Source organism: Daucus carota, chromosome 5, assembly GCF_001625215.2.
Source record: "Daucus carota subsp. sativus chromosome 5, DH1 v3.0, whole genome shotgun sequence".
NCBI classification, from domain to species: domain Eukaryota; kingdom Viridiplantae; phylum Streptophyta; class Magnoliopsida; order Apiales; family Apiaceae; genus Daucus; species Daucus carota.
This window is the reverse complement of record NC_030385.2, coordinates 8,286,226-8,310,955: the sequence shown is the minus strand read 5'-3', so window position 1 is coordinate 8,310,955 and position 24,730 is coordinate 8,286,226. Positions and strand designations below refer to the sequence as shown.

General features: G+C 34.0%; 2 protein-coding genes across 4 annotated transcripts; one reads left to right on the top strand and one right to left on the bottom strand.

Moving 5' to 3' along the window:
* The first annotated feature begins 301 nt into the window (after nt 1-301).
* On the top strand, nt 302-4,436 carry LOC108222995 (aspartic proteinase NANA, chloroplast). Its single transcript, XM_017397020.2, has 2 exons — nt 302-1,055; nt 3,390-4,436. The coding sequence occupies exons 1-2, from the start codon at nt 448-450 to the stop codon at nt 4,210-4,212; spliced, it is 1,431 nt and encodes a 476-aa protein (XP_017252509.1). The 5' UTR covers nt 302-447; the 3' UTR covers nt 4,213-4,436.
* A 153-nt stretch (nt 4,437-4,589) lies between these two features.
* Nucleotides 4,590-23,978, bottom strand: LOC108222994 (protein FORGETTER 1). Of its 3 annotated transcripts, none has more exons than XR_001807120.2 (33): nt 23,483-23,978; nt 21,713-21,778; nt 21,370-21,543; nt 21,166-21,296; nt 20,941-21,017; nt 20,187-20,368; nt 19,965-20,042; nt 19,478-19,610; nt 18,572-18,632; nt 18,400-18,481; nt 18,177-18,305; nt 17,879-18,022; nt 17,528-17,627; nt 17,317-17,448; nt 16,704-16,774; nt 16,446-16,618; nt 16,208-16,301; nt 15,702-15,799; nt 15,487-15,622; nt 15,178-15,284; nt 9,747-9,842; nt 9,557-9,644; nt 9,299-9,434; nt 9,042-9,150; nt 8,840-8,963; nt 8,685-8,762; nt 8,486-8,604; nt 7,344-7,394; nt 7,131-7,233; nt 6,290-6,418; nt 5,384-5,495; nt 5,086-5,232; nt 4,590-4,950 (listed from the first exon to the last, which is right to left on the bottom strand). XR_001807120.2 is itself a non-coding variant. In XM_017397019.2 (32 exons), exons 1-32 carry the CDS (start codon nt 23,882-23,884, stop codon nt 5,201-5,203), a joined length of 3,747 nt encoding a protein of 1,248 aa, XP_017252508.1. In that variant the 5' UTR covers nt 23,885-23,978; the 3' UTR covers nt 4,590-5,200. The 3 variants fall into 3 exon arrangements, 1 of the variants encoding a protein (XP_017252508.1); XR_001807121.2 differs by having other exon boundaries at nt 4,829-4,961; XM_017397019.2 differs by having other exon boundaries at nt 4,590-5,232.
* Between the last annotated feature and the right edge of the window lie 752 nt (nt 23,979-24,730).

Genomic DNA, 24,730 nt, shown 5'->3' with positions numbered 1-24,730 from the left:
CCTCTTGGAGATGCTCTAAGATGGGATGATAAACCTACTCTATCAAAAAACTCTCCCGGACAAAACCATAATTTGCAGTAACATTAAATATGACAAGTTTATGATTTCGAGGCATAAGGAACGGGGATATTAGTTTTTCCATTTGTCTCTGACAACACAAAGTTAGCATTCTACAGACACTAATTTTGACCTTTACTGTTACATTAATACATTGTCTCGCATCAACAGGTGTGAAGTTGCCGATAAAATATAAGGCATCATTATCATCATACAGACAACACAGACAAATTTATATAGCGAGGTAGTAATAAAATAAAGCACCGTTAAATGAAGTTGAAATAATCAATCACACTCAACGAGTGCTCCTCCACCCCCAGCTGCAATAAAACACCCTCTCCGTTACATTTCCACCACTCGCTATTTCTCCCTTAGTCTCTGCTCATCAATATGGCCAAATTTTCTTTCCCTGTTACACTTGCGTTTTTCGCGCTCATATTCTCTGTGCTGATTAGCGTTCACAGCGTCGCAGCTGCTATAGACGTTATTCAGACGAATCATCACGTTGTTGTTGAAATGCCAAAAACCTTGCAAGCGATGCTTGAGAGCGACGCTGATCGTCAGCAGACGTTTTTACGGAGACAATCCGTGATGAAGAAGCATCAGAGGGTGCACAGCATTGTTAAAATTAGACGACAATTAGTCGAGGAAACAAGAAACAATGTGAGCACCAGGGACGGGGTGAATGTGGCGGTTGAAATGAGTATGCACTCCGGGGCTGATTTTGGGATCGGGCAGTACGTGGTGGCGTTCAAGGCCGGGACTCCGTCGCAGAAATTGAAGCTGATTGTGGATACGGGAAGTGATCTCACTTGGATCAACTGCAAGTACAGAGGTGCGAATGGGGAGGAGAGTAGAGATGAGGTGTTTGAAGCGGATAATTCGTCGTCGTTTGATACAATTCCTTGTTCTTCAGAGATGTGCAAAGTGGAGCTGTCGAATCTGTTCTCGCTTGCTATGTGTCCTTTGCCTTCCAACCCCTGCGCCTTCGATTACAGGTCAGCACTGTTTTTGGTTTCATTGTTAGTGTTAATCTCACTCTTCTTTTTTGCTTTTTAAGAACATTGAAGCTAACTTCTTTTACGGGATATCGAGAGTTTGAAACACGCGGACATTAAATAATATATGTCCGCGTTCGGATTATTTTCTAAATTTTGTCATGATTACTGTATTCCGACCGTATTTGTGTATAACACTCTAGTCCACCTGGAGAAGAGTGAAGACTTTAGTTAAGTTTATAAATATAAGTACCATTACTAATTATAAATATCTTTGCGTCAACGTGTTTCGATTTACTTTCGGATTCTGAACTTGACCCGATTTTTAAAAGAAACTCGAAATTTGATCCGAGTTGTAGCATTGTGTGTTGGGGGATGGGGGTTTAGTCTGTGCAAACCAACTGCCAACAGTATCATTCATATCTGCAGATGCTAGATTGATCTCATCCCCTCAGACCGAGTAGGTTTCATAGTTGTTAAATAAATGCCTCTTCTCCAGGGTGGCAAATGTTTCTTCTTTCTAGTAGTTACCATGCCAGTGGGCCCACCTTCCCTTGTTTTTTATTTAATAAGAAAAAAAACATAAACCACTTGACATAAATGATTACTCCCTCTTTCCCTCTCATTTCTTTACGGTTACTATTTTGGGATGTCCCTCTCATTTCTTTACATTACCATAAATAGTAAGTTTTTTCCATCATTACACCCACTATCTTCTCCCACTATCTCATATTTAACAATAAAAACTACTACTCCCTCTGTTTTTTTTTATATGACACTTTTGACTTGGGCACGTAACTTTAGGTGGGTTGACCGGGTAGTAAAAATCATTATTTTTAATTGATTTTTTTTGTGAATTAAAATTTTGATTTCATATTTTTATTCAGGAAAAGAAAATTTCAAAAAAAATGTTTTTAACTACCCGGTCAAAGCACTTAAAAATGTGTGCCAAAAAGTCAAACGTCATATATTAAAAAACAGAGGGAGTATTACACCTATTACTTTCCTCCACTATCTCAAATCTATTATTAAACATTGATGGATCCCACCACTTTACCCACTTTTTATCTAACTTTACTCATTTTTCATACATTGTCTTGGTCTCCGTGTTCCCCTCCAATGTAAACAATTGAGGGGGACGGAGGGAGTACTAATTAATTGCCTGTGTCATGACTTTGTGAGTGTTAATTGAGGATCAATGAATCATAATTTGACTCGAGGGGATGATGACAAGTGGGAAAAGAGGAGCAGTGATAGATAGGTTGTGTGTGTCCATATGTCATTAATACATATTGCTGCTCCGTATCGTTGATATTAAGAGATGATCTATCTATACTGCGGCTGCACCATTATTAGTATGATAGGGTAGTTGAGAACCTGATCCAGTCAACGCAAATCTTTAGTCTTACACATACCCCCGCTTTTACATAGAGCCGTTAATCCTCAGTAACATCTTCATTATTCTTTCCAAAATCTACCGCAACTTCGCACCTCTTCGACTTGATCTTTTTCTTGTTTATTCGGATTTCGGGGTGTTTGGTTTTGAGTCCAGCATCTTGACTTATAAGCAAGAACTAATTTATTCGTAACTTTTGTATCAAAAATTTATAAGTTAGTTTCTGAATTATACCGTATATAAGGTAGCTGCAGTTGGATATGAGAAGTTGATAATATTAAATTTTGAAGTTACACTAATTTATTTTAGGGGTTGGTTTTAACGTTTAAGTCCGCATTATGGATTTATAAGTTCATACTGTTTGTGTAAAAAAATTTATGAGTTAATTTTTGATTTATAAAACAGAATTTGAGAAGTTGAAAATTTTAAATTTTTTATTTTTATTCTGAAATTTGATTTTACAGAAAATAAGTTCAACATATCTTATATCATACCCAATATTAGAACTTATGTATCCTGTTGTGAATACTCCGTAAAAAGTTAGGGCAACAAAGATTAGAAATGATTACTTAGGTTGTGTTCACTTTATGGAATAGAATGAGGGGAGAATAAAATGAAATTTAGATTATAAATTGTGAGTAATTAGTGAAATTGTTTATAATTTTCATTACTTCACTCATTCCATTGTAAATATTTTAACTAAAAATTTAACCCACATGTTTTGAAAGGAATGTTGATTCCATTTGTTCATCATCTTTTCCTATCATCTTCTTCATGAAAATTTTTAACTCACTCATATTTAATCATTATTGCCTCATATTTTCTCCAATCTCCATAAAACTTGTTCATATAATTTCATTCCATTCTCAACTCATTCCATTCCATGAAGTGCACACAAACTTAGGATTTATCTATAATCTGAATCTGCATTTATTCAGGTACTCAGACGGATCTTCAGCAATAGGAATTTTCGCCAACGAGACTGTAACAGTTGGTCTCACAAACGGCAGAAAAGCAAAACTCGAAAATGTACTCATGGGATGCAGCCAATCTTCCGAGGGACCAAGCTTCCGCGGAAAGGCAGCACCTGATGGCGTACTGGGATTGGGGTTTAGCAAGTCATCATTTGCTATAAGAGCTACAGACACTTTTGGAGGCAAGTTCTCCTATTGTTTGCCGGATCATTTAAGCCCTAAAAACGTCTCCAGTCACCTCACATTCTCTAACCCTTCCTACCAAAACGCCGCTACGAACAAGATTTACACCACCCTTGGCGCAATTGGTACATTTTATGCTGTCAACATTAGGGGAATATCAGTAGGGGATGAAATGTTAGACATTCCGGGTGAAATATGGGATGTCAATGGCGTTGGTGGCGCGATACTTGACACGGGTTCCAGCCTTACCTTCCTCGCATTGCCAGCTTACAAGCCTGTAGTAGCTGCACTGGCATTGTCACTGAATAGATTTCAGAGACTGGGCATCAAAATTGGACAGTTGGAATACTGCTTTAACGCCACGGGCTTCAACGAGTCCCGGGACACGCCGAGACTTATGTTTCATTTCCAAGACGGAAGTAGATTCGAGCCACCTGTGAAGAGTTATGTGATTGATGCAGCCGATGAAGTCAAGTGTCTTGGTTTAGTGCCAACCGGTTGGCCTGGAGTTTCCGTGATTGGTAACATTATGCAACAGAGTCATATATGGGAATATGATTTAGTAAACGGTAAGCTGGGGTTTGCTCCCTCCAGCTGCAGTTAAGGCAAGGGATGTATATTGTTCTTGTAGAGCTAAAGATTTGTGTAACATAAACTAGCTCAACCATCCAGTAGTAAATAATATCAAAATTTACATAATGTTATTCTGTTGAGATGTAACGTTGGGATAAGCTAGGTACAAAAATGTATATTAGGCACATTATTGTGGTGGGGATCTTTCATCCTCGCCTTTTCTTTTTGTATGTCATCCTTTAAACACTTTAGTCATGTGTATGTTTTGTAAAAACATATTTGGGATCAAGTAAAACTTATAATATATTTAGTACCATCCCATATGGTACCTTTTCAATGGTAAACCAAATGCAAGTAGAGCTTCAAATGTTGCAATTTGTACACAAGAATCAAGAAGATTCTGCAAGATACCAACCACCACATTCTAGATATACAGGAGTGATTCCAATAATTCTATTTGTTAACTACAAGATTCTGTATTGTAGCAAGTATAATATTCAGAATTTACAAAACAGTTCTAGATTGCTGATAAAAGCTACATTTACAAAGCTACTACAAAAGAAGCTACCCTTGCACCAGCTACACTATACTGCACACGAATAAAACAATGTGCTTTGTAGGGGGTGGGTTCGGCAATAATGATACTCTTGCTGTAGTTTCACAAATCGCAAATAAGATTAGTAGTGTATTTCAGCAGAATGGTTTGCTACCAGTACAAAGCTTCTTTCAGTCCGAACTATGTGCTAAAAAGCTTCTACATTGCTATTTCCTGTGGTGACACTAATTATCATTTACAAATAAAAAATATATTATAGTATAAGAATGGAACTCAATGAATCATCAATTTGTATAAGAGTGCACAACTCTATAGAACTGTAGCATCTCTTGGAGTAGAGAAGCTTACTTCAGAAGCACAAGGCTGTCGACGGAAAAAAGAAGCCTGTAAGGTGGCTGTATCAACTGAAAGCTTTGAACCACATATTTGTTCCAGATAAAATGAACTCTATTTCTATATCAAGTTAATCATCAATATCTTGAACCCATGCCAAATCTGAGGAGAGATTAATATTGTTGAGTAACTTATACTTTATATTATCTTCAAGGATATACTATACAAATATTACAAACATCAATAATATCGAGAGAGAGAACTACACAAATATAACGAAATTTAGAGGGAGGAGAGAGGGAGGGAGAGAGACCTTTAAGTATAGAATTGACAACAGCATTTGGGATGAGTAGTCCAACAATTCTCTTATTATCTGTAGTAGTCTCTACACGTACGATACGGAGTCGTCTATGGCTTTCACGAGCCTACAAAAAAGTTCTTGACTTGTCAATACTATCATCAGATAATCTCGTATACTTGTAGGAGATTACCAAAGCCTTTTAACTAAAGTCCTAATATTCTAGCCGACGTAATTCATTATTTTACTATCTAAAAAAATTCTTTCTGGCAAGTCGCTTTGGGAGATTATTAAAGCCGTATACTAATCCTCAATATCCTGACTGACATAATTTGTCTTTGTATTCTTTTTCATTCTTTTCATTCATACTTGTCAAGGGGACCCATATGTACTATTGATAATTTATTAAAAAGTGGATGCACACAAAAGAAGGGAAGAGACGAAAAATTACACTGCAAGTGTAAACTAAAACCAAGACAACTATTTGTGTCAACACTACAGAAAATCTATACTAACTCATGAACATATGAATGATGATAGAGTTGAGCACGACAGAATATGCGTGTCGCCCATTAGTGTGCTTAAATGGATCTACGAACTTTGTTACCAAGTGGCTCAATAGTATACAAACATTGCTTTCAGTTTCACACATGAAAATATATTGACATGTAACCAGATCAACTTTGCTGTTATTGTGCAACTATAAGCTCTAAGAGTACATAAGACTTTCCAGTTATTGGACATCAAATAACATGGTTTGGTGAAGATGTGTACTGTTACACTATTACCATCATATCAACAATATTAAGACAATTAGATCTATAACAGAAAAATTAATTATACCCGCCTTTAGCAAAGATAAAATTAGATATAGCACACAGTTAGCATGAAAAAATCAGGCACAAAATGAACCTAGCTTACCTGCTTGGTGATGGCCTTCTCAATGATCCCCCAAACAGGAAGTATTAAGCCACCAAGTACATTTACTTCTTGTAATCTTCTTCCTGTGGTACAGTAATCGCCAAGCTTACAGTTGGGACCATGCATGCACTGCAAGTTAGATGTAGGTATTAGCTAGAGTTAAGCAATGTGAAAGAGGAATATAACGAGTATATTGCTTTTGCAACTAAAACCTAAATTCAAAGCTGAATGCTATTGGCAACTGAAGTTATATCTAATCAGTAGAAAATAATAATCTGTTGCTGGGTTGTAATTTGAAATCTTTCTACATTCATAATCCAAAACATGACACGTGATGAGCATAAAAGTCTTTGTTAAAACACAACTAGAGTGCAACTCAAACTTAATTTGGTTGGACATGTTTGATATTGGGTATATAGATATTATTATGTAGTACCTATGCTAGATATGAACTTAGTCTTCTATTACTTATAATTTAAATGTAAAACTAATGTGTTCAATTATTATATATTTAATCCAGTATATGGTTGTATATGAACAATTTGTCAACGTTTTACGACTTGTCGACTAGTCCTCTTGAATATACTTGCACATCGATGCTCGAATTGGCACTGTTATAAGCATGGGTGGGAAAGAACACAGCAGAATTGCATAGAAACTGGTGTTGAGGACCTTTGTTCGATAAACAAATTAAATGGAGTGAAAAAATCTTAGCATAAGTTGTAATAATGTAAAAAGCCATGAACGAAGATATATATATATATATATATATATATATATATATATATATATATGTTTCCAATCAAAAATACACAAAATAACATTAGCAAGTATCCCTGACCTGTTTTGATGATATATTATACTCATTCTGCCAGCAAGTACGGGCCTTTTCTAAAGATGATAATTTCCTGTACTTGTCCTTCAGCTCTGATAGAGGCATTTCCCTGGGCATTAAAGGGTTAAAAAAAGTTGATTACCGATCAGTAGAAGATTTAAACCTCAGCAATCCATAATATATAAAATGAAGAATTTTTTTAAAATTAATTTTCAATACCTGACGGCTTCCCCGACAGCAGGACGGACAATTTTATACATTCCAGCAGACCTAGAAAACGATTCAAAAGTCAAAATCTTAAAAAGCCAATATGGTAGTTTTTTTACATCACGCTGAGGTAGAGAGCTCAAGTCCCTACCCATATAAAACAGCTTAAAGTCAAAAAATAGAGGTAAAGTACCAATGCATGTGGCATTGCATAGTGCAAGTGTATTGAAGGGCAATGAAAGAGTATGTTTAATAATTTGCCACCAAGAAAAGAAAGTGAGCCTAAAGTACAGAAGAACCGTGAGCAGAACAGGGCTGGCTAAGAATGAGAGTTTTGAATCTTTTGATAAATCAAGACAGGAAAAACATGACAACAAATATATCTGTGACAATTATTTTGTAGTTATAAGCAGCAACAAAGTACAACTAAGATAAGTACAAGAAAGTTCTACGATTGCTGATCTTTCTTAGCTCACATGAGATTTTTAAAAAATTTTACTGTGAACAATTATATCAACATTTTCAGTAACATGCCCCTTCTTCCACAAAGTGAAAAATTTCATGTCACAGAAAGCATACAAGAGATACTAAAACAATTGAGGTGCGATCTCCAAGATACAGAGTACAGAGTACAGAACAATTGACACTATAAGATTTTATGCCCTGGAGGCAAATTATGTGATGCAGTTGATAACATCATTAATATTATATTTATATTTTTGATTGAATGAATGATTTACTTCATTATGTTTTATTGACACAGTAATTAATGTAAGCATACTAGAAGACTTTTGAATGTTGATATACATATAAATATATAATTATAAAATGCATCACTGTTTTTGAATGTTCTACTGTAAATACTTAATAGAACAATAATACATTAAGAATAGTATGTTGCCTGACTGAAATGCATGGTCGTGGTCGTGCTCATATACTGATTTTTTTACAGCCTACTCATTGATCAAGAGAATACTATGTAAATTATAAAGAGGAAACAGGCCTGTCTTTCTTATCAGTATCTCTTTGCATGCTAGTTACAAACTGTAGAACAAAGCAATGAAGCTATCATTCCTATCAATTTACTATATTCTTTTCTTTTTCTGCAAGGAATTTATTATTTTCTCAATACATGTAAGTGCTAAAGTTTATACCCTTCATATGCTAAGAGATAGTGTCTTCTTCCCAACCATTCCCTCTTAGATTCATAGAAGCCATTACTAGAGGAAGCAGACAAATCCTTTCGCTTCTCATCAAGCAACACTGATGCAGCCTGCATAAAAGTAGAGAAATTACCAAGATCTAAATTACAATATCAATATTAGCAGTGTTATACTCGGAGAAAGTATATACCTCCCATGTAAACCCCCGATCCAACGTGAACGTGAATAGTACAGTGGATGCGCCAGATAAATGGTCCATGTGAACATTCTGTAATGAGCATTAAAACCATTGATAAACTAAAATTTCCATGTCAATCCAAACAAGAGAACAAGCAGAGCTTTAACCTTTGGAGTTCCTTTTAGTTCGATGGTATTGGCTCTCATATCAGCTATTCCAGAGTCAAAATGACCTTCGAGTCGTGCATTTTGAACTAGAAGATCAAGGATGCTCACAAATAACTCAAATAGCCTGTTTTAAACAGCTAAATTTGTGACAAGTTTTACATCGCAGAAGCAGTGTATCAGCATATAATCAAGATTTACATACAAATTCTGTACGTCAGGTGGAACGCCTAACAACCGGTTAAGAAAACGTCCAACATCGTGCATGTCTGAATCAACTATACGGCCAGAAAGCTTTACAGGTTCCTTGTCACCTAAAGATATATTTGAATGATTGTTGTGTCATATTCAATCACATCTTTGAATAGTACATGTAGATTTGCACTTAAAATGAGTTTGCTTGCAATCATTTTCACCATTAACAGATAATTGATTAGGTGACAAACATGCTGAGTAACTCACCAACAACTGACTCTTTGACTATTCCGTCTCTGATTATTCCAACAGATACAAGAGCAGCTTTTCCCTTTTCAATAAAATCTTGGATCGTATCTGGCTTTTCAGTGGAACATCCTGGCGGTACAACTGGTAAAGATTCCTGCAGCCAAGAGATAGTCATTACATATATGATTACATTCCCTCCAGATACCATCAGGCAAGGCATGTAATGAACAAAATATAATATAAATATGACCACCATAAAAATATAATTACAGTAACCTGTTCCAAGAGTCCTTTGTACAATTTTACCAGGGCCCTTTTCCCATAAGCACTATCATAATTGTAAGCACTAAGTGATGGTCCAGCTCTACACCACAAACAGCAGGAAGTAGATAGATCAGTAGCTTGTGATACATTGATAGCAATAGTACTACCTTACAATTTAACACCAATATACCATAAACCCTACCGCCGGTCGCCCTGTGTAAGTGCCCCGAGGGATTCCAGTCTCTTAGCAACAATGGAAGCAAATCTACGTTCACCACCAAGATTACTAAAAAGTAACCTGTTATACATACAACAAAGCAAACATTAATTTTTCTGGCGAAAGCATGTCTGTAGAAAATATTTAGGGGGGATGGGAGCATAATAAAATACCAAGTAGCCAATACACATTTTAGGTCAGGAGAAAATCCGATAAGATAGAAAAATGAGTTATAGTATTGTCTGGACGTATGCCTAACAGTGGATGTTCAGAGGACAAAATATCACAAACAACTGACCACAACTAAGATACATCAAGTTACCACTTCTAAAACCTCAGAGGTTTTGAAAGGAAGACTTATTAGGGCCTTCTATAATATTTACACTCACCATCAATTGAAAGCCCATTTTTGGGTCGAAAATGGATCACTTGAGCTCATCTATGGAGCACAATATCACCTTAGTATCCAACACACATATTTCGGAACCTTGGGGGTTGGAGGGATCGAATTTGAGATATCCCACAGCCCAATCTCTGGAACCATGTATTGATTTAGGGGGACTTAATAATATCTTATATTATATTCATCAAAATATCAGTTGTCGGTAGTTGCCATTAATATAAAATAAATAAAGGCATAATATGTAATATTATGTATTACTTAGTCAATCAAACAATTAGCAAGGAATAGGAAGTTTAAACCAAATTTTAATTAGACTAGCATCCAGTAATATAAAAAATAAAATCCTAATGATAACTACTAATTCTGATATAATAATGCAGATTTTAACCAATTATGAGATTAGGAAAAAGTAAAAAAAATTCTTAATCCGATAAAAAGGTTGCACATAAAGATAAAGTTGAGAGAGAAGATTAGCCTTTTTAATCAAAGGCCATAGAGAACCATCTTATATCGAGTCCCGTGGAGAACCATTTGGTTCTAATTTAAAATCTCATTTTTATTTTAAAATTAGTCATACTTATGCATAAAATTTGATTCTAATATAGAATAATAACCATACATAACATGCATAACCAATTTAAAACATACAATCTAAGCAAAAAATTTCATTTTTAAATTTGGTTCTATTGTAGAACCACTTTGAATGAATATGGTTCTACTGTAGAACCAGTTTGTATATTTTTGGAGAAAAGTGACGAAACAATATTTTTTTAATTTTTTTAAATATATATTTGATGAATAATGCGATTGATAAATGTATTTTGTGTGTATACATAGGTGTTGTGTTCTCTACTAGACTCTATATAAGGTGGTTCTCTCTCTCTCTCTCCCCGTATATATATATATATATATATATATATATATATATATATATATATATATATATATATGGGTCATGTTCCTCTTAGAACCCTTAGCCTAAGAACCCTTAGAAACCTTAGCCTTATTTCTAGTATTAACTAGGGTTTTGCAGCAAAACTGCATATGCAAAAAATGTCGTGTTTATGTATTATATTTTGAAATTATTTTTAAACACACACAATGATGCAAAAAACATATAGTTGGATTAAGATCATGAAAATCTATTTAAAATTTAGGGTTCTGCAGGCTGCATCAGATCTTAGTGTTTCTATGGTTCTATTTTAAGGATGAATTCTCTCTTATGCGCGATCTTATGTGTGTGTGTGTGTGGGGGGGGGGGGGGGGGGGGTAAGGCTCAAATGAAGACTACTTCCCTAAAGAACTAGTATGTTCTGTAATTACATGTACGTGTATTATAAACATTTTTACACTATTTTTCTCTTCAATTACATTAAACATTTTCATAATTACCTTTTTGTTTACATAACGCAACAAACTTTAATGAATAATGTAATGATTTTGCAGAACACAAATTATAGAACTACTATGTTCTTAACATAACATAAACACATACACGTATTCTGTAAACTTCTCCATATACCTCAACCCTTTTAAATATATAAAGTTTCGTTGCATCCAATCATAAATCATTTTATTATAAAAATTATTTTGCAATTTACATCACATGTGATTTTAATATAGAATACTACTATATATATATATATATATATATATATATATATATATATACTATAATTAGTTTAACATTTAAAATTTGAATAAAAATTTCAATTCTCAAAATTGGTTCTATGGCAAAATAATTCCGGATTATGATGCTGTTGTAGAATAATATTGTCCGTCCAAGGCATGTCTGGAGCCTTGGCGAGGCTCTAGTGAGCTTAGGGTGGATTGAGTGTGGGCAGGGGCGGGCCCTAGGTGAGTAATGCCATATGGGGGTGGGTGATGTCATATAGGAGTGGATAATGTAGTTTGGGGATGGTTCATCTTGGCTTGTATTTTAGTTTGTATCTTAGTGGTTTGTATTTGAGCAATTGCCTATATATATATATATATATATATATATATATATATATATATATATATATAGGCCATTGCTCAAAACAGAACACTCTTAAAAAAAGAACAACACAGAACACTTTAGAATCAAATGTAGAATCTCATTAAAAACTTGAATTAAATTCAAATTTTAAGGCGATTAACGTTTTATTATGAATAAAAAGAGTATCCACCATGTTTAACAATAAATATAAATTAAAAATAACATGATTCTATGTACAATAATCGTGCAAAAGATATATCTATATGATTCTATTCTGGATTCTATTCTTGATTCTAATCTGGATTCCATAATATTTCATATTAATAAATTGGATGAGTTTGGATGTTAGAATTCATATATCAAGTTTAATTACTACTTAACTATGTAATTATAACCTTAACAAATCATTTTTTATGAAAAATGAAGTGTTATGATAGTGTTCTGTGTATCATTTTTTATGAAAAATGAAGTGTTATGATAGTGTTCTGTGTTGTTCTTTTTTTAAGGTGTTCTGTGTGGAGTGCAACCTTATATATATATATAGGGTGAGGTTCAAATTAGAACCAATATTATAATTAGAACTTAGGACCACACACATCCATTAGATGAATAAAAATTTAAAAGTCATGATCTACCTAGCATTAAAACAACATGCTATTTAAGATACCTTCCCTTTTATATATTGATCATTATTACAAATCATAATAATCATTAACTACACCCTACTTCCAATAATAATTAATTAATATATATGCATGCAAATCAAACCTACAACATGTGATTCTCAATCAATTTTAATAATATAATATTACAAAACACGAGTTTTTGTTGCAGTACATATAATATTACAAAACACGAGATTCTGCTGCAGTATATATCTAACTCATATAATATAATATATAACTCATATAATATTACAAAACACGAGATTCTGCTACGGTACATTTCTTGCTTATGTAATATTATAAAACACGTGACTTTCGTTGCGGTGCATATCTAAGTCATATAATATTATAAAACATGAGATTTTGCTGCAGTACATATCGAACTCATATAATACTACAAAACACGAGATTCCGTTGCAGTACATATAATTAATTATAAATAAAATCAAAACATATACACTCTATCTCTTCGTATGTTGGAGTTCTGTTGCAGTATATGTAGATAATAGTATTATAAAATCATAATAGATATATTCGATTTATTCATCTATCACGAAAGTGCAGCAGTATATAAATTAATTTGTATATATATCACGTTATCACACTATGGAGATGTATGAATTAAGGAAAATGTAATTTTTTTGCTAGAATGATCAAATATGGTTAGTATCAGTAAAATAAGAATGTGCATTGATTGAAGACATGTATATTTAAATATGTACTAATTTAAAACACATTTAAATACCTTTCATTTAATGACTATTAATGTGGTTCTAAGGTTCTAAGTTTAAGCGGTTCTATGTGGAACCTGACCCTATATATATATATATATATATATATATATATATATATATATATATATATATATATATATATATATATATATATATATATATATATAGAAGAAAGTTCTATGGAGACTGGATTATTTGGAGACTGCAGAGACCTAAATCTGGCCATCCAATTATTAAACATCCAACGGATGCATATATTTTGTCCTGCACGTTTGTTTTCTCTCCCTATCATGTCCTGCACTTCTAAATCGATGAACAACAAGCAGTACTTCTGAATTTTGCATAACATAAAATAATAATTCCATAATATTGGTGTTCAATCACCGAAATCCTAACAAATAAAAATAATAATTGCATACAAAACAAAGATGTAATTGGACACTGCTATGATTGTCACTGAACTCATTGTCATTGTCCTGCAACGAATTGAATTTGTTGCAAGACAAAATAACACTTAGATTTATCACAAATATGCGGGACAAATTATTAATATTACATTACTAGAAATGCAGGACAAGAATAGTATAAATTACGAAGATAGTTTTGAATTAAAACTAAAACAAGAAATGCAGGACAAGAATATTAATAATACATTACTATAAATGCAGGACAAGAATAGTATAAATTACGAAGATAGTTTTGAATTAAAACTAAAACAAGAAATGCAGGACAAGAATATTAATAATACATTACTAGAAATGCAGGACAAGAATAGTGTAAATTATTAATATTATATTACTAGAGATGCAGGACAAGAAATGCAGGATAAAGAATATTTAATCATGTCCATTAATTGCCATATTATTTAACGGTAGATCTTGTAGTCTCTAATGACTCCAAAGTTTTTGGTCTCCATTGAGCCCAACTCTCTCTCTCTCTCTCTCTCTCTCTCTATATATATATATATATATATATATATATGCGTATATGTTCAAATGGGAAACTTTCGAAGGGGGAACATATATGTATATTTATTTACATGTTACATATAATTATATGTAAAAACACGTCCTTGTACATAGGTATACATCAATTGCATGCAAATAACTTTGTTGTCACGGCGCTCCAGAAACAAACCAAAAATTCCTTATCCCAGACAATACGATCTGAACAAGATTTCATGCATGTCAAGCATTTACTTCAACTTGGACCAAGTCCCTGTGATATATCCTCCTAATGGATGATATGCAGTCACTATAAGTTATCTATTCTATTTACAAAGGAAAAGGAAATGAACAATAAATCAAGTTAATACATGCATCCTCTTTTTTAGATTCCTTCTTTATTTAGCAATTCCAAATATTAATAAATATCCTAAGCTTGGACAAGCTCACAAGTACACTAACAAGACCCTTCAACAAAAGCTTAATGCTACTCTTATGCACAAGAAACATGTGAAAACATGACAACTGATAAACTGAGATCCCCAATTTATTCTTATAGAAGAGAGGAGATCTCATTCCAAATATGTAATGGGTAACTAAGAAAAAAATTTCAAATAAAAAAAATAAATTAATGTCACATCTAACTGCTATCTAAGTAAAAGATGTAATAATTTGGATTTATTCTCTACCTATACTCCGGTGCAGAAGCTTGATTAGATCGATGAGTTCTACCAAACTGCTGAATTGCTCGATCAGCACTCCAAGGTAATTCTAAAGTCAAGTGCACCCTCCTTTTCTGATATAACAGCAATCAATATTCACATATGATATATCAAGTTGGTATGGCAAACATAAAGTTGAAGCAATCTCTACCAGACGTACTACTAGAAATTTGCATGGTCACCGATCAGAAAAGGAACAGGTAATACAATATGAAAGTTTTTGAAGCAGTAAACTAATAACAAGATGGTATAATGTTGTCAAGAATTCAATTAAACCTGGTTGATTGCCCTTCTATCTGCTTGCAAGGATACACCAGCAGATCCAGCCTCGGAAATTATAGCAATTAGTTTTTGACCATCCATGAACAACTGTTTCTCATGCATATTGACCATCTCCATCGTCACATCCTTTCTAAAGAAAGAAAGAAAAAAAAGTCAGCAGTTTCTAATCACAAATTAACATACAGAGAGTGATCAGGCCCTAAACTCACGTGTTCCGCGCCTGATACGTGACACCTTTTCCATCAGATGACCTAACAAGCATGCGACGCCTCCCTGTAATTTCTGCAACCTTATCAGGACCTCCAAGCTGCAAAACAATGGAATATATTTTCAGAAGCATGCATATCTGGAATGATGAATTTGCTCATAGGCTGACGTTGCAATTTGCATCTCATCATATTATATCATTCAAATTTTTTAGACATGGCCAAGAAAACAATTTTCATAACAAATTGATTCAAACTCTAATAGATATGCATTTAGATTGACACTGGAGTTCTCATAATATTGGTTCAGGTTACAGAAAAGTTTAGAATTTAAAATAATACAGGTAAGGTGTAAACACATTAACAAATTGTGCTGGATCTTTCAAGCTCGAGAGACTTCACTGAATAGCTAGCTGAGAGCTATACTTACACAACGATCAAAATGGAATTTCTACACAAGTGTGGTTCACAATTGCATTAATAAAAACTCGAAGGTATTTTCCAACAACCTGATCAATAATGTCGTCCAAAGGATTGTTGGGAAGATCCAGAGAACGAACGGCATCCAATATTTGAGACTTGCGCTCCTCAGCTTTTTCATACCTGCATCACATTAATGATAAATTCAACTATTATCTAAATTCAGAGAGAAGACCCATATTTTAAGGAAGACAAACATATTGGACCAGCAAGGTGAAAAGAGAATTGGGAGGGAAGAGGATAAATTCCTTTTCTATCTATACACACCATTCTAGTAGTTGTGCTAAATAAACACGTCTATTTTGAAGATACTCTTCTGTTTTTTCTTTGCATGAATGGCATGACCAATCTGCAGGAACTGCACCTACCACAGGTGGCACCAAACATGCAGGATGCATGAGCTGCTTACAACATGAACATTGAAGAAGCTTTTTTCTTTCCTGCAAAAACGGATAATTGATCATTATATACAAAAACAAGTACTCTAAATTAAACAGGTCAAGACATGCATTGGGGAGACTTTACCGTTTCTGAATTACAAATGTCACAGATCTGAAATTCATCATCTGATTCCACACAGTCCGGATCAGAATCAGCTGCATTAATGAAACAGATTTTATGAGAACATATAGCCTGACAGCAACTACTACGTCAACTGACCAATATTAAAAACGCCCAAGCCTTGTGCACATACAGTAAAGAAGCTCGAGGTAATGCTTATGCCTCTGAGCTTCTAATATAACAATAATCTTGGAACTAGAGAAATCATATGACATCAAGTAAAGAAACAAAAATTGTATTCTACAATAAACATTACACGAGCGTGATGGCATAGCCTTGTCATTCCAGGTCCTGGGTCCAGGTCTCAGTTCTCACTCACCCCAAGATTTATTAGAACAGATACTACTCTATAAGCTTATAAGCTCGTTCTACACACACACACACACATGTATACACACATATACATATACACACATTAAACACTGGAAGCCGCTTACAATCTGTGTATTAGATAGTATCATTACGTCCAATGTACGTTATAGCTAGAACTTGAGAAGAGTTTCAACCAAAATATAACAGAAGAGGAGCGACTATAATAACAGGTACATATTTTTGACATTCTGTATCAGAAAATTACATTCACTTTCCAAGTCACTTTCAACGTCACTTTCATCTTGCAATCTGGCAGCTTTTCGAACTCTTCCTCTGTATGAAACACCAGGTGTTGCCGAGTGCCTCTTTCGTTGCAACTCTTTTACCCCATCATCACCTATAATCAATTAAGTGTTGACCAAATTAGCTATCAGCATAAGAAAGGACATGCTAATAGAAAACAAACCAAAATATACCTGAGAGAGATTCAGGCTTTTCAGGCAAAGGATAATTTTCATCAACAAATTTTAGCAAAAGCTCACGAGGTCCCGAAATAAAATCATCAAGGTCAGCACCCTGCATTTAGATTGATAAACGTGTAACAAATAAATGCATTCATAAAAATTCTTATCTGAACAAGACAACAAATTATCCAAACATTAGCAAACAATACTAACATAATATCTGCACAGCTTAGCCTAGCAGATCCCCATCTCCTCTTGGTATTAAGAGGTCAAGAGTTTGAACCCGTGTGTGGGCAGGGTGCATGTGTATTATGAATTTCTGTAATTAATTTCCCTAAAAAAAAAATAAATTAAAACACTCACATATTTTGTTACAGCTTCTTCAGTTCTGGCCTCACCAGTACTTTGGAGGCCAATGACGATACACTTATCTTTTGCTAATGCTTCACTACAAATTCTTACAACAGCAGGAACCTTTGCAGACATACACATGTGCCTGAAGAAACGCTAGAGGACACAACCAAAAAAACATATGAACGGTATTAGGGCCAGATTACACAAACAAGACTATTACAAATTTATGTAGCACATGCAGACACAAGATACGCAGAAAAATTCAGGCATCCTGCAAGTTAATTGAAATGGACTTTCTCACATCTACCTGATGGTTTGCCCAGTATAACCGCCATAACTGACTAGAGTTCGGCTTCTCGCTAGTAAGAATAGCACTTGCAGAGAGCAACTCCATCCTCAACTTGGTCCAAAACTGTGCCGCTCTTTTGTACATATCCTATAAGCAATATAAATATCAAATTATTTCATTTTTATTGAAGAATTACACCCCATCAGTGCTTTAATAATCATCAAGTAAGGCTGTAGTATACCATCATATTGTCCTCTAACGGCACTTCAATCACGTCAAATTCTGCCCCTTTATAACTCAAAGTACGACATAGATACATTCCCCTGGATAATTATAGATTTTATAGTTGTAATACATGTGTTTATACAAATTATTTCATAGTATAGTACTATAGTCTAGTCGTGATCTCAAACCTTGCTTTCATGTCCATGGCAACTAGTTCTAAAGCTCCAACACCGCCTCTTTCTAGTGACCCTGCAGATAAAATTCAGGAACAAAGTTCAGTTCTATCAATAAATCAAATGGAACAAATTGGGCATTGACCTAGATTCCGAGGGATGTTCAGAGTTTCAGGGATTTCATTTTAAAATGAAACAAAACTGAACTTTAGAGACAAAAAACTCCAATGTTGAAAACCAAAGTACAACTATATCAGTAGCAATGTACGTATGCGACTAGTTTTTACATGGTCTACCATGTCAAATTGTTTCAAAGTGCCCCGTGAAAACGATCCAAACAACTACATTAGACATAATACATCCTTCCTTATATTAATCAAGCACATGTTTACTTTTATGGCAGTAGAATTCCACTTTACCTTTTAAATTATTGTTCACCAAGGCTCTGTTTCCCCCAAAATACTTTTTTGGAATATACATCATAACTCCAGGAAAATATTTATATTTCCCCACCTAACATTAAAGAGCCATTACAATCTTGTGAATTTTCAAAGGAATTTTCTTACTTTGAAAAATATTTCGTTTTCATGAAACCAAAGTAACACAGGATAATCACAGAACATTTTTCTGAAAGTAAACAAAACACAGAAAACCTGACATAAGAAGCTACACGAACGCCAGAAAACCAAGAATGCATTTTCCAGGAAAATATTTTTCAAAACAAATGTAGCCTAAACTTCAGAATGCATACGATCTAACTATCTGAAAAGCCAACAATAAGAAGGGGGAAAAAAATAACTGCATATGATGGTCGATCTGAAATGGATAAACATGAATGTATGATACTGCTACACCTGCAAGCGACATGCTAGACTACAGAAAAGCTAAACATTTTGCACAATGTTAGTAATACAACTGCACCTAGAAAATCGCGAAAGTCCAGGAAAGATGTTCCAGTTCCCCACAGACCAAGTCTAATCATATAGCCCATATTGCGTGGTTCTGAAGCACCAGTAGCTGAGCAATAAATAACACGAGCATCAGGAAGCTTAGCCTGTTAAGAAAACAGATATATTAAGCGGAAATTTCCTGGACAGTTTTTCAAATGTACATAAAGAATCTGACTTCATAAAAATGGTTTCATTTACTTAGACAAGCTAGACATATTTTTCTATTTAAGTAGCAAAAATGGTCCCCTTTACAAATTATTATATAAATGGCAGAAAGACCGGATTTAAAAATCTAAAAACAATCCAATGCAGAAGAATCTGTCAATTTGCCATAACTTTTAACACATTGTGCAAAGGAAGAATTTGTCAAATATCTATGCTCCACAATCCGTAGAAAACAAATGATATATAAAAGCATACAGGAAGCTATAAGTTCCAGAATTCTTTAAAGAATAAACCTGGATCTCAAGAACAGCTTCGCCAGTGCGTGTTGGCTGACTTCCAGCTTCAGGCACTAAATTTTTGGCCTTGTGACACTACAACATAGTTTTCAATTCTTAGCAATGTGGCATATAAGATGTAAGTTATAATAATTTTGCTGCAAAAATATGCAATAACACTAAAACTGAACTAGTATTGACATCATACATATGTATGATTAGCAATTAAAAATATATTACCTCATCAAATACTATAAGGCCATCATACTCTGGTCCACACCACTGCACAAGCTGCTGCATCCGAGAACGACCTTTTTCAGAGGAGGCTATAAGGCTGCTGTAAGTCAAGAAAACAACTCCTTCTCTAACCCCAACAGACTTCGAATCAAGCTTAGAATAGGACAGCTTGTTCAAAGCATGCACTACACAGAAAAGCTACAGTAAGAGGCAACTCAGGAATGCTTAGAACCATTTATATCAGTAAAATTCAACATAAGAATATAGATATAACCTTTTCAACACTACTATTATCTAAGAGGAACACAATAATGTAGCATAATGAGATGCTAATTTATAAACAAGTAAACAACTACAAGTACGTATCGATACTGAACACATCAAACATAAGTGCGTTATGGAATATGAGCTTGAATCCTTATCATGCCAAAACTAAGACAAAGATGACCCCCACCCCCCAGTTATTCTACACGATTTGTTTTATTTTAGAACAGAAAGGATGAGCCATATTCAATTAATAATTAATAAGTACTATAAGATAAGAGTGTGCATTCCTACCAGAGGTTGAAAATTTGACAACTTTACCAGTGATATATAAGGACAGTAATAATTTTTTTAGAGAGAAGACACATAAAGAAAAACAAAACTTGGCTTTTTGTTCATAAATAATCTCAACTGCTATGGCAAATAAAGCATTCTAAAAAAAGAACAGGAATGAAAACCCAGGTCTATCACAAGAATTTTAATTCCAATCTACCTTCAATAAACATGGCACCAACATCATCCAAGTCCCTCCGCGCATCAAATTTCAGGTCTGATCCAACAGAAATCCACCTATGTTGGGGTTCACATTAGTATACATGAGTTTCCGACTAGAAAATAACATGTACCATATAGGTTATTGGGCCAATAAAAACTGACATGAAAATAGCTTTAAGACTTGTGCAACGCGGCATGGAAAAAGTAAAAATCATAAACTCACAAAGTTTTCCTCCTCTCATGCTGCCAATTCTCCAAAATCAGTCCTGCAATTGTTCGTCCTTTTCCAACACCGGCTCCATCTCCAACAAAAAATCCTGCCCTGGTACCGTCTGGAAGGTGCTGAAGGTGTCTCTGTCATGCAAAATAAATTTTTAAATAAAGTAAATACTAGTAGCATATACAGACTGATAGTTTTGGACCAAACCTGGGAAGCATATACAATGGTCTCGATCTGCAAGCAAGACAATACTTTTGAACTTTCTAGGTCATCCTTGATTCGAAGATCATATGTGGGTTCAGGTGGCTGCACTGCAGATAAGGAAGCTGTTTCCACAACTGGATCTGGGTGAGGAGGTCCAATAGACAATTTGGGGGGACGCTGCATCAACACAAGTATACATATATTTATATAGTTCTAAAATAATAAAGGAGGTACAGTGAAAAACCAATATCTACATAATTTTTATGAGCTTAAACAAGTACTCTAATTGTCTGACGTGCATAGCTAAAAGAATATTATACAACATCGTAGAGAAGAAGACACTTACATAGTCCGTAAAAGTTTCACCCACGACGCCACCACTATCTTCTTCGCGCTCCACCTCCATAGCTACCTGAAAGTTTTAAATTTTAATATAGACAATCAAAAGAAAATATTACTAATACCTTGTTGCTATTTGTTGTATTTGAACTGTTATTGAGATAATTGTACATTATTATCTACAAACCCTAATATTCTTTCTCTAACTATGTAATACATTAACAGTAGCGGTGCAAATCTAACTAGATTTAACTTCCAAGGTGTTGTTTGCTTTACCTGAAATATACTATCATAATTTATAATAGTAAGCCAAAACCAAAGAAAGGTCACTAAACTAAGCCGTCCTAGAACCAAGATTGTAAAATTTATGGATCGAAATAAGTACATAAACATATATACACCACTAATATGTTATACACAATGAATCAAACAATACCAGAGAATTAGATAGAAAATATATATACAGTATGTGATATCTATTTAATGGACAAACTTAAGGAAATATAGTATCTTTAAAATGCCAAGACACAAATATGTTAATGAGGATTGAATAGATATTAGACAACACTATAACATAAACTTGTATGTCATCAATAGAACATACCACCCAAATTTATTTGAAACACCAGAAATCTATAAATATCACAACGGTATAAATAATCCAGTTTAATTCAAGGTTTTGGTGACATACTTCAAACTTTAAGTAAATGCTATTGTGAAATAAGTTAAATAATGGGTGCACTTGACACATGAGCTCGAACCGTGTACCAGGATTGTAAGATAATGGACAAAATTAGCTAAATGTGTGTGTGCGTGTGTGCAGACTTGTGCTCAAACACAATCGTACAATATCACTAATAACAATCTCCCAACCCTAATAATGTAAATATATCAGCTATAGTGATTGGTACTATATTCGTGGGAGTGGTTTGTACAATTATAATTAGTGATCTGTGTCTGGGACATATATTTGGTGATTTATACTGCTATGTGCAGTTCAAAATGGTGAATTTAAAGGTCGTAGAATAAGTCGTTTGTTAGTGAACCATGACTCTAAAAAGTCACTATATCTGCAATTTGTGAAATCATTGTACCGTTGAATTGAAATAATAAAAGGTTTGGATGAGCTTGTAATTGGTGATTTTGTAAAGTTTGTAGGATAAGATGGTTTAATTCGAACACAAGCCATATTATACAGACATATACAGTATAATCTGGCATCAATAGAATGGACAAACTTTCGAAATTATATGTAAAATTTAAAAATGGTTTTACAAAGTAAATTCCTGCAGTATAAGTGGATCAAATAAATGATAGACAGCACCGCACACCTTCAAAACCAGTAATTGTCCGACATTAACCGGGGATACTTTTAATTCTTATAACATAAATCTAATCCACTGACATCAGAAATCCATATATAATACAATGATAAACAACATCCAGCTTTAAAAATCAAGGCTTTAGTGAAAACAATTTGGGGAGACCATTGTAAAATGAATTCCATAAGGCACCTTTATCTGAATAGCTCTAACCCTGGACCTAATTCATTCAGTCCTTGCGAGTTCCAATACATATACTATCTGTTGTTTTATTACTAATTAGAAATATACCTGTAAGTAAATGACATAGAAACAAAAATGTAGAACCTAATCACTTATCCAACGTTTGTCATTTCTAATAATTAGAAAAATACTACTACTTGTATCCTCCACATAAAAAACACAATGCGAATTAACCTAATTATTAGAAAAATTAAGAAATATAGAGTAACAACCTCATTAACTTCTTCGGGAGGAGGTGGAGGAAGCGGAGGAGGAGGCGTAAACTGCTGGTGCTGCCACGGAGGAGGGCGAGAAATCTTGGACAAATCAACGGAGAGCACGAAATTACACTGAGGACAATTGAACCTGGTGAGGCCGTGCGGAACATTAAGAATGGCCTTACAATGTGCACAGGGGAGCTGGATCTTAGTGGGATCAATGCCGTGAGCGGGGGCGCTAGGTAAAGGCAAAAGCTCCGGTGGTAGCATTTGCGGTAAGCGACAATTAGGGCAAACAAACTCAGTGACGCCTTGACCGACTGAGAGGATGTTGTGACAACCGGCGCAACGGACTTGACAACCGCCTGGTGGAGGTGGAGGCGGAGAGTACGCCGTGGTGGATGATTCCTGATCCATGGGAGGGGGTTCGCAATTGGGGATGCTTGGGTTCCAGCCAGCGACGAGTGAGTTTGGGGGTCTCACACGAATAGGGGCTTAGAAATGTGTAACGGCAACGCAAATAATGTTTTGTAGAAAAGGTTTTTATATTTATCCTAACTTTCTATTTTATTTTTTTAATAAATCCTAACTTTCTTTATTCGTAGTTCTATATTTTACCCCATTTCTAAAATTTTGACTACATTGATTTTTTCTAAAATAATACAATAAATATAATAACTTATAAAAATTAATTTTAAAAATTAACTTTTTTTTGCCAAAGTATTATAAGCATGCGGTGAAAAGTCAAATGATTTAAACCGATGACCGAAATGGTGGGTCTCTGTTCTACCGGAACACCCGATTTGATTTTAACTTATCCGACAAATATTTAAAAAAAATATTCAATTGTAAAGCATATAAACCTAAGTTGTCAAAAAAATAAAAAAAATAAACAACCAATAACAATAAAACAAAACACAGTAAAATAAATCTGGTTATTTAATATAATTTAAAATAAAATAAGGGATTTTTCCCTTGAACAACATCTATTTTTTCTATATTTACCTAATTTTGTTTTAATAATTATCTAAAAATCCTTTCTAACTAAAGTTATATATTTTTTAATATAATTTATATTCATAATAAAATTATATATTAAAATAAATGAAAAAATAATAAGTATTATAAGTCACTCGTGATGAGATATACGCTAGTTTTAATAATTTTTTATGTAAATAATTAATAACAAAAATAAGTTTATAATAAATTCAAATAAAATTAAAATATAAAAGATATAATATATTTATAATTAAGTTATAATAT